Below are 13,078 nucleotides of genomic sequence, written 5' to 3' on the forward strand. Positions count from 1 at the left end.
TCGGGGGTTTTTTATGTTTCCCTTTGAGATTTGAACCTTTTTCCAAAGGGATTTCCTTCCCCTTTGAAGGAAGGGAACGGGGGAGGGTTCGGCTTCCATGGCTATTGGCATCCCTTTCATCCTCGTGGTCATGGCCAGCTGATCTGTTGCTGCCAAGAATGACGAGCGTCTTCTCAGGGTGGAATCTTGCGAAGAGCCGGCAAGAGGAAGGTTGAGGAAATATTTCAATGCCCCGTCCTCATGCGCAATGTAAAAGATTGCGCTGATAACAACATCGTCGTCAGGTTTCATATCTGTTGTCACTGTTTTACCTTGCAGCGTTCTTGGGGGGAAGATTGTTGGATCGAGAGGATGGGAACATGTCAGTATGTTACCAGTCGCTGCAGGTTCAAGGGCAAGATCTCACCTGTGCTGTTCGTGCTTCCTTACACAAGCAGAGGTCAACCAACAGCTGTCAAAACATGAAGCATTCAGTTGGAGAAAAAGGAAAAGGTGTGAGACGAGGAGCAAGACGGGGGGCAGGAGGAGGGGAGGAGCAGGAGCAGGAGCAGGAGCAGGAGCAGGAGCAGGAGGATCTGTTGTTGTTGTTGTTGCTGCTGATGGAATGTGAAGATAAAGATCACGGTTACAATGATATCGTGTTAGCTCTCACAGATAGAATGGAGTTGCGCAAGAAGGTGTGGCGAGCGCTTCTAGTGCAGAGGGAGAGGCGCGATATGATGAGCGAGAAGTTCAGCTGCAGTTCAGCTTCTTGAGGAAGAATCATTTCGTCCGCATCTTGGAAAGATTTAGTTTGAGCTCCTGCTCCTGCTCCTGCTCCTGCTCCTGCTCCTGCTCCTGCTCCTGCTCCTGCTCCTGCTCCTGCTCCTGCTCCTGCTCCTGCTCCAATTCCTCCGTTTCTGTTTTCTGATTCTCTCCCATACACCCCGGCCGCTCCTCCATCCTCCGTCTCTCCATCCCTTCCCTTCCTCCTCCTCGTCCTCACTCTCCCATCCTCCTCTTCTCGTCTTCTCCTCCCAGCCCCTCCCTCTGTCTCTCCGTCTCTCCGTCTCTCCTTCCCTCCTCCCTCCCTCCTCCCTCCTCGCTCTCTCCTCTCTCCTCTCTCTTTCCCTGCTTCCCACTTACCGTGGATCGCAACCAACAATCTCTGCGATGGCATGACATCCTACGGCCCAGTTCGCGTCAGAGCCAGCGGCTCCTCCCTCCTCTCACCTTCATAATTTCGCTGACCCGCGACATGCTCTCGTCCAGGAGCCTGCTCCTGCTCGTCACTGCAGGACTCGAGCAAGCGACTGAACCTGAGCAGGTCGTTTCCCTCCTGGTTGTCGAGGTTCGCTAGCACAGAGCCACTGCAGGAAGGAGAGCAGAATTGAGATGTAGGGGAGAGAGGGGAAGGAGGAGAGGGAGGAGGAGGGAGGGAGAGGAGTGAGGATAATGATGATGATGATGATGTCAAATATGATGATGATGTTGATGATGATGATGATGGAGATGATGATGATGGAGATGGAGATGGAGATGATGATGATGATGATGATGATGATGATGATGATGATGTCAAATATGATGATGATGTTGATGATGATGGAGATGATGGAGATGGAGATGGAGATGATGATGATGATGATGATGCATGATGATGATGGAGAAGAAGAAGATGTTGACAACAAAGATAACATTCAAAAAGAAAGGTCCCGAGGTAAAGAAAAATGTGAAAGTCAATCTGTTAACCTGCATGCTGTCAACAGCTGCGCGATTGCCTTCAACAGATACTCATCCACTTCACTCGCCTGCAAACTCGCGAAATCAAAAACCAATCCTCTCGTCCTCGTCCTCGTCCTCGTCCTCGTCCTCGTCCTCGTCCTCGTCCTCTTCCAGATATGATCTTCCCTCTCCTACCGATGCTTCTCTTCTGAGGTCCCCTCCCATTCTCCTCCAGATCCTCGTTCTCCTCACTCCCCACCACTCTCCCTCCACCTGCTTCTGCTACCCTCCCTGTCTACTCCCTCTCGTCCTTGTCCTGGTCCCTCTCCTCCTCTCCATCCTCGTCCTCCTCGTCAACTCCAGCATCTCACCTGCAGCAAATGGTTGCACCAGGTACCCGCTGCAACTTCTTTCGCATGTTCCAGCAGCGCCTTGAGAGCAAACTCGACAAACTGAGTGTCTACAGTAGTAGAAAGTGAGAAGAACATCAACAAGTCACTCTGCTCGCTGCCTTCGCTCATCATTACACGACTCTTCTTGTAGCTCGTTATGGTCACCAGCGCCTGAACGGGAGTGGGAACGGATTAGGAAGTTCGACATTAACCACAGGGAACACAACAAGTCAAAGTTGATATCATTCAGGTGAAATGCAAACTCAACCAACGGGCAATCATGAAGCAAACAATCCATCGCACATCATATGAAGAAATATGACAACTCAGTCGTCAACATCAACCCGTCCTAGCATGTTTGCATCAGTCGTTGTATCCTCACATGAGCACATTCTCTTCGACCAGCACATCTGCAATCACATGTCAGAACGGAAGGAAACCAGAGCACAGCAGACGTTGACACCTGTTAGATAGAAAACTCAAGTCGACAGAGGAGAACGACGTAGAATGAGTAGCATGGGCACAAGAGACAGCTTCTCCTGCTCGAAACATGTGACATGCTCCTCCCGGTCTTCCTACTCACTCCCCATTCCCTTCTTTTACCCCCCTCCTTCCACCTCCTCCTCCAGCCCCCTTTCCCCCTCCTCCTCCCTAACCTTCATCCTCCATCCCCTGCCTCTGCTTCTACCGCTTGCCCCTGCTGTTTCTTCTTCTCTTTCTCCCTCCTCTCCTCTCCTCCTCCACTCTTGACTTGCCGAGGAGACGAAGAGAGGCAGGAGGCCATAAAGTCTTCTCTTCCGTAGAGTACTTTGCGATGCGAAACAGAGCGTTCCCAGCTGAGACCGAGGCCTCGTCCTCCCCGCACGTGACGAAAGAGCACAGCGTCTGCGAGTGAGAATGAACCAGAGGAGCAGGAGGAGGAGCCGCAGCTGAGGTACCTGAACCATGTCCTCGCTCGTCTTCTCCTGGACTGAAAGAGCCTGTACACCCCACCCGTCAGCGCCGCTGCTCCTCGTGGACGCACAGCAGACTCGGTCAGAAACGAGGTTGCGGAGGATGCTTGCTCCGATGCGCCTGACCCTGTGGTTCCTAGCCACGACCATCAACCTGCATCCTGCAACAGCCAACAGGTTGACTGACCGGCTGCTCGAACACGACCGGAGCTTGAGCAAGACGCCAGGCTGAGCAAAGAGCTTCTTCTTCGCGTCGTTGCTGCTCAACTCGAGTCAAACGATCTTTCATCCCGTCAGCCCTCACCATCTCAGAAGATCATCGAGCGCCATCCAGGCGTCCAGTCTCGACGCTGGTGGTCCAACTTCCAGCAGCTTCATCAAAATCTGCAGCAACTTTACTATCGCCGAAGCAGACTGGCATGTCCGACCTCCACAGATCCTGCTTCTGTTAGAACGATCCTATTTCCCTTCTTGCTTGCCAACGCTCCGAGAGCAGGCTGTACGAGATCAAATACAAGCTTGCGAGAAAGAGGAGAGAGGAGGGGAGAGGTGGGAGGGGTGAGGAAGCGATCGGGTAGTAGAGGAGGAGAAGGAGGAGGAAAAGGAGGAGGAGGAGGAGGAGGAGGAGGAGCAGCAGCAGCAGCAGGAGGAGGAGGAGGAGGAGGAGGAGAAGGAGGAGGAGAAGGAGGAGGAGAAGGAGGGGATGGAGGACGGGGACTAGGAGAGTTACCGCAGTCATGTTGAGAGTTTCCGAGATGTTGGAGATGTCAGCAACATCGAGGAGAGTGTCGAAGACTGGAGGGTCGGGTAAGGGAGCTGCACGGCTCTGCCAGCAAACAAGAACCTGTCGTCTGAAGGCTGCGGAAATCCGGACGGAGCGCCCGCTCGGTCTTGGACCCCTTGCTGTTGACGAAGTCTTCAAGTTGGTTGGAAGGGAATCGGAGGATGGGGATGAGACTGATAGAGCGACTTGGTCTTGCCAGCCCCCTCCCTATCGACTTGAGCTCTGCCTCCTTCGCCTTCTCCAGCATCTTTAGCTTGTCCTTGCTAGATACCTTCTTCTTCCACTCCGCATGCCCCGGAACGTTCTCGTTCTGCGGCCTCTGCGTCCCCAGAGCTTGTGAGTGCTTGACCCGCAGGTCTTTGATCGCAACATTGAGGTATGCTGTATCTGGTCTACCTTCAGCCTTCAACTTCCCCAACTTGAACATCCTTCAGTGCTACCACCCACTTGGACCGAGCTGGAATCTTTGATGTGTCCTCTTCATCCTGAGAAGCATCGAAGTTAGGAACGACGTATCGCATTAGAGCGATGAAGGGCAGCAGCAAACAAGGTCAATTCGTCTCCCGATCTTGATACGGCCGAACCCCCATGATCCAAAGCACCGCCAGGCGGAGTCCTCTGACATTTGCTGCTTGCTGAGTTCAATTCCTCGATTCATCTTCCTTCTTTCTCAACTTTGCCTGTTTGAACAGCCTTGCATCTACTCCTACCTGTCTACATGAATGTGATAGTGTGTCGTCTCCTCCCTGACGATCCATGATTGAGAGCAATGAACTTGTACATCACTGACCTCATCCCCGAACCCTAAACTACCTCCGACTTTCACAGTGTCTTCCTCCTCGTCTTGCTTTCGATCCTCCTCACTCTCTTCCTCACTCACTACTGCGGTCAACAGCATCTGCGTACAACTCCCTCTACCCCTACCCCCCAATATCTTCAACTTGATGCCTGGCTACCCTCCCATTCCATAACGTAAGAACCCCTCCCTTTGAACCTCATTACCCCACCTCTAGGGGGTACTGTCAACTTACAACCAGTTTTGAGATCATCCGATAAAAAAAGTCACCAGGGCAGACCGTGAGTGGGCCGCCGGGGTGGCCGCGGCGTCTCTGACATTCACGTTGTTGCCGGGAGCGGCGGATCATTGTACGGTCTCGAAGCCGCCAGTGCCAGTGCCGCCGAGTCACTGCTCGGACCGGGTTTGTTGAACTGGCCTCGGCCCGGGCCCCCGACTCACTGCGGCTGGCCCCAGTGCCAGACCGTACGGTCCATCACCGTGACGGTGGCGGCCGCCGCCAGGCGACCGTGACCCGGGGAGACAGTGATGGTCAGCGTGACTCGCCGCGCCGGGGACTCCCGGGCCGGGGCCGCTTACTACTCAGTAGTTACTAAGGCAAGTTAGTAGCCGGGCTAACAAGTGACTCTTTGGAGGCTCATAAGGTGATTAACTTCGCTGAGCGACGGTTGATAACGCTTCCTTCGTTTAATTTTGAGCTGTGGGGTATCTTTCCTCAGTGAGTTGAAATCAGAATATTGATATATTCATAAACAGTAGAAATTAAATTAATTTAATAGTAAAATTTTGAAGCTTTGAGAAGGCCGCTGTAATCATATAAATAACGAGAACCATTCACGGAAAAGCTATATTAGGGCCGCCATGGCAGGGAGGAAGATGATTGTCCCGGAGATAATGACGGAGGAGCAGGAGAGGCAGGACAACGACGAGCTGCACAAGAGGTTCCTCCCCTTCCTCCCTGCTCCCTGCTCCCTGCTCCCTGCTCCCTGCTCCCTGCTCCCTGCTCCCTGCTCCCTGCTCCCTGCTCCCTGCTCCCTGCTCCCTGCTCCCTGCTCCCTGCTCCCTGCTCCCTGCTCCCTGCTCCCTGCTCCCTGCTCCCTGCTCCCTGCTCCCTGCTCCCTGCTCCCTGCTCCCTGCTCCCTGCTCCCTGCTCCCTGCTCCCTGCTCCCTGCTCCCTGCTTCCTGCTTCCTGACCGCTCCTTGCTTCTTCTCCATCTCCTGCTCATGCTCTCGACCCTCGGATCATTCTCCTACTCTTACTCCCTTCTCCTTCTCCTTCATAAGCTCATTGTGCCGTTCTTGTTCCTCCTGCCATTCATTTGATGATCCTTCACTACTGAGTTGCTCTTTCTGCCGATCCTACTATCCTGCCTCTCCTTCTGTTCACGCTACACTGCCCTGTATCCTTGGACGCACCTGAACCTCCTGATCCTGCTGGTTTCCATTCGTTATCCTCTTCGGAACATCTCTTATGGAATCTCACTCGAATTCTCTTGTTCCATTACTCAGTTCTTTTCCTTCCCTCAACTTCACCTGATTCTGCTTGCCCGAACATTGTCTGATTTGATCGTTCGTCTGTGGATCATAGTTCATCTCCTGTTCCCCATCTCATCATCATCATCATCTCCAGCTCACCTCGCTCTTCTCCTGCTCTCTCTCTCCTCTCCCTTTGCTGCACGTCTAACTAGAGCCCTCGCAGCTTCCTAGATGAGAACTGGGCTAGGCCGCACTCAGCTACTGTGAGGAGGAAAGCTGAGTCGATAGCATTCTGCAACATCGCAGACAAGCTGACCATTCAGGAATCCTATCCTTGTCGTCTCGTCGAGGCTCACGCGCGTGTTTGCAGGATGAGCAGAGCCGGAGGAAGCATGGCTGGCACTTGGAGGACCCCGAGTACGACGTCGTTCACATCATGACCTATATGCGGCAGCGGGTACAAGGATGCTTGTGATGCGCAGGCGGGTTTGACCTAGCCCCAGCTGTCCAACTCCAGTGTTTTCCTTATGGAGTTTTTCCGCGATTATGATTCGACCAAGTAGGAAGGGAGCGGGAGGGCGTGTGGGTCTGACGGCGAGCAGGCGAGGGTACATCTCTACCCATGACATGCTTCGCGGCCTCGACGGCTGCCGATGCTTTCAAGACATGTCGCGAGGAGAGAAGGGGCTTGTCGTCAGGTTCTTCAGGTTTGAGTCCTCTTGCTCGAGGAGGAGAACCAACGGATGTCGGGCAGCGAAGACAGGCCGCAGCAGTTCAAAGATCAGACGTTCAACTATGCTGTCTTCTGTGAAATCCTGCAGCCCACCAACGACACTAGGGTTCAGATGAACAACGTGTAAGCTGCCGTCAGCGTCTCCGCTCCTGAGCTGACGGGTGAGACGGGCAGGTACCAGAGGCTCAAGGAGGAGCTCGACGCCTTCAACCCTGACATGTCGCTCGACTCTCCATACGCCATCCAGCCCCTCACGCCTGAGGGTGAGACGGCTGTTGCGCTCCCTGCCGCATGACTGACGGGGAGCAGGTGAGCTGCGCTGCAAGTACCTCAAGAGAAAGCTTAAGCACAAGATCACAAGCACCCGCGTGTCTGCTCGAGAGCTCCTGGGCGATTATGATCCGCACCTTAATGGAGGCACCGTGAGGAGGAGGAGGAGGAGGAGGAGGAGGAGGAGGAGGAGGAGGAGGAGGAGGAGGAGGAGGAGGAGGAGGAGTTGGCGGCGAATGGTGGTAGTGTTGGTGGTGGAGCGCTTGACGTGAGACCTTAGGTTGGCTGGATGAAGAAGACAAGCAAGCACACTCAGTTCCTGTGCAACCTGCCTGGCTGCATCTCCCGCTCACAGTACATGAGGGTGATGAGAGTGCTCGCGCTCCTGCTGCTCTGAGCGTTGGCTCAGGGGATGGTGCGCCTGGCCGGAGACCTGGGATTGACTGAGGACGATATGAACCTGATCTACTCGAAGGTAGTAGTAGTCGGTGGAGGAGGAGGAGGAGGAGGAGGAGGAGGCGGAGACGGAGGGGGGGGAGAAGGAAAACAGGGAAGGGAGATGAGAGATAAAAGGTGGAGGTAGTGGAGGTGGGGAGGTAGGGGAGAAGAAGGCTGAGTAGCTGGGAGGAGGAGGAGATAGTAGCAGGGAGTCGAAAGGAAGGAGAGCGGGAGAGCGGGAGAGGGAAGAGGGGAGAGGATGCATACGTTTGCTTGACTTGCTTGCTGTCAGTACGAGAGGAACGGAGCTTTCAACTACTATGCTTTCTGCAAGGACATGGACCGACCCTCGTCCCCCATCAAGTTCCGAGGTGATGAAACCTTGCTAGACGCGCCTCGGCTGAAACAGTGGGCAGAGGGAGGGAACAGAACGCCTCTCGACTTCTCCGGGAACCGAACTCCTCTCGATTTGATGTGAGCTTGCGTTCGAGTCCTTCACCTCGGGCTGGTAGGAAGGAGAGCTTGTTGCTGCATCAACTCGGACCACGTCCTTCAAGGCTTGTGAGGAGGTTGGGGCTGTACCGTTGCTACTTTCACACAGCTGCAATGAATCGGAGTAACTTCGCGGCTCACTGTTACTGAGTCAGCACGATCCCGCGGGGCCCTTCCGATCCTCCCCGGCGACGGTACTACGGTAGTATCGTACGGTAGTACCCGGCAGTGACTGGACTCCCGCGGCCGCCCCGGGCCGCCCCGGGCCGCCCCGGGCCGCGGCCGGGTCAGCGCGGCGGCCTGATCACCGTAGTCAGAGTTTGACTCCTGGCAGGCTCGTTTCACTGAGTTTACTACTGCGGCTCGGCGGTGACTCAGCCTGGTACGGTCGGCTCCCGGTGGCTCAGTGAGTCACTCCTTGAACGCCTCTTCCTCAACAGTGACAGTGATCAAGTTCAACCGTCAACGCCGGAGACTTTTCACTAGAGTCAATACTCGGAGTAACTTGCTAGTACTACTCACTGACGGAGTTTGACTTTCAACCGCTTACTAGTTAGCTTCTCCATCCCTCGATTTACAGCCTTCTTGACCGTAGGCTGCGGCACTGGGCGCCGGTGGCAGTCACACTGGCGCCACTTTACCACTGAGTTGAACGGAAGATGACACTGACAGACCTCCAGCCTTAGCGCCGCCCAGGCGCTACTTTTCGGAACGGTGTGCGGTCCCGTGGGGTCCACCGTGACCCCTCAGGACGCCCAACTTCACCCCCACCCCTCGGACCCACCGTCACTGGGACGGCTACCCCTCTTTCCAGCTCCTAGTACCGGTAGTGACCTGCTTCTGGAATACCCTGGCATCCGTGATCGCACTCTTTTGCTTCTGTTTGAAACCAGTGGTTCGGTTTCGGCTGCTGACATTTGGATGCGACCTTGGACATGAATCGATGCACTTTCGGGCATTGCTAGGTTCTCTTCGGTTCTCAAAAAGAATCTTTTCGCTCCGACTGGGCCCTGGAGATACACCTCTAACGCCTCTCTACTCACCTTTCAGTTAAACCTAGCGACACCCCACCCTATCGGGGGCCCCAACGATACCTCAACCCTTGTGGACCCCTCCTCTTGCCCAATACTGTCATATACAACAACACCGGTGGTCTGCACCCTCTCTGAAGATCACCCCAGACGAGTCCTACAGCTGTTTTGAAACGAATGACTGTGAATGTGCAAAAAAGAAATTTTACCACCCCTACCGGATAACCACCCCCAGCCCCTTCGAGTATCTCCTTCGGAATAGTACCCCTACTTTGACCATCACTGATCTGCCTGTGCCATTGTACCGTCCGTTGACCTGGAAAAGGACCCCCGGCACCTCATTCCCAATGCTCACTCAACCAACCACCCGGGAAGTTCATTACCCTACCCCTTCGATATGGACCCCACCCCCTTGTGCTCACTTTACTAGTTATCTATTAATCGGACTTCTTGAGCATTACCCCACCCTATCCGTGACGGGAGTCCTCGTAACCACCCCACCCTCTGACGTAGCTAGTAACCAATACATGAAATCGAATTGTAATCCAGGGGTAGCAATACCCCACCCCCTGTTCGGGGGGCAGACTATTTATCCCGCCTCCTTTCGATGTGCTTTACCCCTTGAAGAAGACCCCTCCACCCCACCCCTACCATCTCTTGAAACTCTGTTATCACCCCTCCTTCACAGTTGTTCGTACCCGGCTTTTGACGGTCGATTCATGATCTTTACCCCTCCGAGAACCTCAAAGTACCCTCTTAAACTCCACCCTCTCTTTTCCGTCCAACTACCCCACCCCTTCAAGTCCTACCGCCCTTATCCTCCGTTGCCCCCTCTTTCCTACTGCCAGACCACTACCCTACCATGATTCAGGTTATTTCCTCTACCCACCCCTTAAATAATGTCCTAAATACTTACAAATTGACCGGCACTTTCGTTTTACCTGGGTACCCTACCGGTGCTGTGCCGACGAGGTTTTTGCCTACAATTTTCCAAGGAAAAAAAGGGGGTAGAGCGACCCCATGATCTTTACCGTACCCCCATTTCCCAAGTACCCCATACCTCTGTTTGACTGATACACACACCCGTACAAATTAGTATAAAACGATGAGCAATGAGGGGGTGATGAGTTACCCCTACCACCTTTTTGCAATACCCCACCCAGTCAAAAGGGAAGGGGCTCCTATCCGCCCCTCTCAATTTAAGGAGTCCTCTCGTTCCTGCCCCATCCCACAGACTCATCGCATCCTCGACACGGCTTAGCTGTTCCTCCTCCTCCTTCCCTCCTTCCTCTGCTAGTCCCTTGTTCTCACCTGCTTCCCCCAAGATCCTGGTCTGCCCAATCCCATCTCCGCTCCCTCTTGCTTCCGGGCATCTCTGAACTTCATCAGACTGACAGGACTCTCCTTGCAACTCCGACAATCCTCCAAGCTAACGAAATGCTGTCTGCCAAGAAGACTGAGATCTATCCACGAAGGAGAAGAGGAGAAGAAAAGTGCAGCCGCGAGCCGCTGTCTCTGGATGAAGAACAGATCACCAAGCTGTTCTGCTTTCGGCAGACGGAGGCAGCAGACTTTTTGGGGATCTCCCTAACGGCATTGAAGAATGCCTGCCGCCGGATCGGCATGCAAAAGTGGCCATATTCTAGAAACCGAATCAAGTTTACGTGCGATTCCGAGCAGGGAAAGCTGCTTAAGAGCAAGGTCACAGGATCCGAGATCTCCTTTGCAGCATGCTGCACCGGGGAGGCGCTCTACGATGACCCAGACTGCCTTGCGGACCCGTCTGCCTCCCTCGAGCTCGACCCGATCGAGATCAAGATGCCGAAGCGCGTCTGGTACGATGAGGATCTCTTCCAAGAGGCCTTCGCCCATGTCGTCAAGAAATAGTCGTGAGGTCTGAGCGCCATTTGCGTGTACAGAAGTTGCCGGCAGTCACCTCCCTCCTGCCTGCGGTGAAAGTCGAGCCCAGCTCTCTCTCTCTCTCTGCTTTGTAATCTTGAACTAATGATAGCGTGATTGTAATTAACTTGTTTCAGTAGTCGTCAGTGCTTCTTGTGTGCCAATGTATGCAAGATTGTTGTGTATAGAAAGAAGGCAATAAATAGAAGGAAGTGTAAATTTGTGATTTTGATTGTTCGCCACTCTTCTTTCAGAACGATTGCAGAAATCAAACACCACACTGATTAATGATTTTCGTTGTCGCTGCTTTTCCCTGAAAGATTGTTTGGTAGCTTGACAACGAGGATCCTGGCGGTATATGCTTCGATCTACATTTGTGTTGTTGCAACAAGGTAGAATTTCATAATGATTCAGATGATATAAGGGAAATGACGCAAGAAAGTTTCAAGAATGAATTTTCAGCGGTCACTATGCTCGAGGATGTACACTCAAGGAATACGGTCTTGTGGTAGAGCAATCAACCCACATGTGTAAGTCTCAGGGATTTTGAGCTATGAAACCAACACATGGAGAGGATCAGCAAACAAGCAGGAGATATCAAACAAGGTCCGATGCGGCTGCTTCCAAGATGTTTCAGTCGCCATTCTCACTGACTGCCGAAGTTTGTCGATGCCAGTCCATGGAGGAGGAAGTTCTTGTTGGACGTCTTCTTGTACCCTCCCCTCCTACCTACCCCACCCTACTCATTTAATCCATTTCATTATGAAAATACCCTACTACCGCTAAGTTTTCTTTCAAGCAAGGGGTGGGGTACCCAGGACTTGTAATCCATGAGGCGGATCTTTTGCAAGCTGCGGGGCAGAGCAAGAGGATGACATGGGGAGGAGGTCTGGAGAAGCAGGAGCAGGAGCAGGAGCAGCAGGAGCAGCAGGAGCAGCAGGAGCAGCAGGAGCAGCAGGAGCAGCAGGAGCAGCAGCAGCAGGAGCAGCAGCAGCAGCAGCAGCAGCAGCAGCAGGAGCAGCAGCAGCAGCAGCAGGGTTGAGCAGGAGGAGCAGCAGCAGGAGCAGAGGGGAGAGAAGAAGAAGGAGGATACAAGATGGAAGGATGGAAGAAGAGATGCGTCAGAATGGCAGTGAAGAGGAAGGGGAGGGAAACCGATAGCACAATGCGGTAGCCGATGAGCTGTAGGCGGACAGTGATATCAGAGAGCAAAAGATCCAAGATTGCCCTGCATTGACATGTCTTTTCACTCTTGTTCGCAGGGCCAGCATACACAGGGGATGAGAGAATAGAATGAGAAATGGCTCTAACTATCGATCAACCTGCAAGAAGGCCATCTTAGTCATCATGAGTGTCAAGAATGGAACCTTCGTTCTTTGGTGTTGTCTGATATGCTCAGTAACCTGCTCATCTGGTCCACTGGCTCCCTCCTTCTCAGAGCAGAGTCATGGTTATGCCGAGGTCGTCGATGCCAATCAGCCGCCGAACGGGATGATATCTCTTACCATGCGGCTGAATGGAGGAGTTTCAGGGAAGCGGAGGAAATGCTCAGCCCTCAGAAGGGGAGGATCAGTGAGAAAGCGAGAGAAGTTTCTGATGAGGAAGAAGGAGGAACGAATCCGAATGATGAAGAAGTTGAATGGAGGCAAAGATGACAAGTCTGAATCTGCTGAAGACCTTCCAGACGATATGGTGAGGGCACCCAGCTTTGAGCCTTCTCTCATTACTCCCCTTTCAGTCTCCCTCCTGTCCCTCTCCCTCCCTGCCCTCCCTCCCATCTCAACAGTGACTTTGCTTTCAGATTCCAGGTCCTTTGAAGGATCTTGCAGCTTTTGTACGCAACGTGTGAGGGTGGCATGAGATGACGCGTTGCTCTCAGAAAGTGATGAAGAAGAGAAGCTCGGTCACAGCTGGAGCAGGAGCCAAGACGAAGAAGGTCAACAGGAGGAGGGAGTATTGATGCATGACTGGATGGTATGCAGGCGCTTCAAGCAGCAAGAGAGAGTGGGGACAAGGAACAAGAGTTTGCTCTCCTCCTCCGACTCGGCGAACTTCGACTAGCTAGACGAGTAAGTCCTGCGGCCCTTCAACCCACCCTTCCTCTCCCCTT

The 13,078-nt window shown here is 53.5% G+C and overlaps 4 protein-coding genes across 4 annotated transcripts; 3 read left to right on the plus strand and 1 right to left on the minus strand.

Annotated features, from left to right (window-relative positions):
• Positions 1-2,445: 2,445 nt before the first annotated feature.
• On the minus strand, positions 2,446-4,260 carry GUITHDRAFT_119504 (hypothetical protein; the record flags this gene model as incomplete). The annotated part of the gene is made up of 8 exons (XM_005821261.1): positions 2,446-2,506; positions 2,905-2,981; positions 3,035-3,185; positions 3,237-3,308; positions 3,354-3,433; positions 3,478-3,546; positions 3,780-3,844; positions 3,894-4,260. The coding sequence occupies 8 exons, from the start codon at positions 4,258-4,260 to the stop codon at positions 2,446-2,448; spliced, it is 942 nt and encodes a 313-aa protein (XP_005821318.1).
• Positions 4,261-5,492: 1,232 nt separating this feature from the next.
• Positions 5,493-8,173, plus strand: GUITHDRAFT_155782 (hypothetical protein). The gene is made up of 12 exons (XM_005821262.1): positions 5,493-5,570; positions 6,329-6,428; positions 6,476-6,562; positions 6,609-6,664; positions 6,708-6,812; positions 6,860-6,961; positions 7,013-7,101; positions 7,148-7,260; positions 7,389-7,472; positions 7,518-7,583; positions 7,839-7,917; positions 7,963-8,173. The coding sequence occupies exons 1-12, from the start codon at positions 5,524-5,526 to the stop codon at positions 8,022-8,024; spliced, it is 990 nt and encodes a 329-aa protein (XP_005821319.1). The 5' UTR covers positions 5,493-5,523; the 3' UTR covers positions 8,025-8,173.
• A 2,333-nt stretch (positions 8,174-10,506) lies between these two features.
• Positions 10,507-10,956, plus strand: GUITHDRAFT_119506 (hypothetical protein; the record flags this gene model as incomplete). Its single annotated transcript, XM_005821263.1, has 1 exon — positions 10,507-10,956. One exon carries the CDS (start codon positions 10,507-10,509, stop codon positions 10,954-10,956), a length of 450 nt encoding a protein of 149 aa, XP_005821320.1.
• An 883-nt stretch (positions 10,957-11,839) lies between these two features.
• GUITHDRAFT_119507 (hypothetical protein) lies at positions 11,840-12,928 on the plus strand (the record flags this gene model as incomplete). The annotated part of the gene is made up of 4 exons (XM_005821264.1): positions 11,840-12,005; positions 12,407-12,660; positions 12,770-12,802; positions 12,848-12,928. The coding sequence occupies 4 exons, from the start codon at positions 11,840-11,842 to the stop codon at positions 12,926-12,928; spliced, it is 534 nt and encodes a 177-aa protein (XP_005821321.1).
• Positions 12,929-13,078: the final 150 nt, after the last annotated feature.

Source organism: Guillardia theta (genome assembly GCF_000315625.1).
Source record: "Guillardia theta CCMP2712 unplaced genomic scaffold GUITHscaffold_148, whole genome shotgun sequence".
NCBI lineage: Eukaryota > Cryptophyceae > Pyrenomonadales > Geminigeraceae > Guillardia > Guillardia theta.

Excerpts from the sequence above, each read along its gene's own strand:
- GUITHDRAFT_155782 (XM_005821262.1), top strand. The coding sequence starts at position 5,524 with ATGACGGAGGAGCAGGAGAGGCAGGACAACGACGAGCTGCACAAGAG. Across the intron at positions 5,571-6,328 it reads AACGACGAGCTGCACAAGAG|CTTCCTAGATGAGAACTGGG; the intron begins GTTCCTCCCCTT and ends GAGCCCTCGCAG. Across the intron at positions 7,473-7,517 it reads CCCGCTCACAGTACATGAGG|GGGATGGTGCGCCTGGCCGG; the intron begins GTGATGAGAGTG and ends GCGTTGGCTCAG.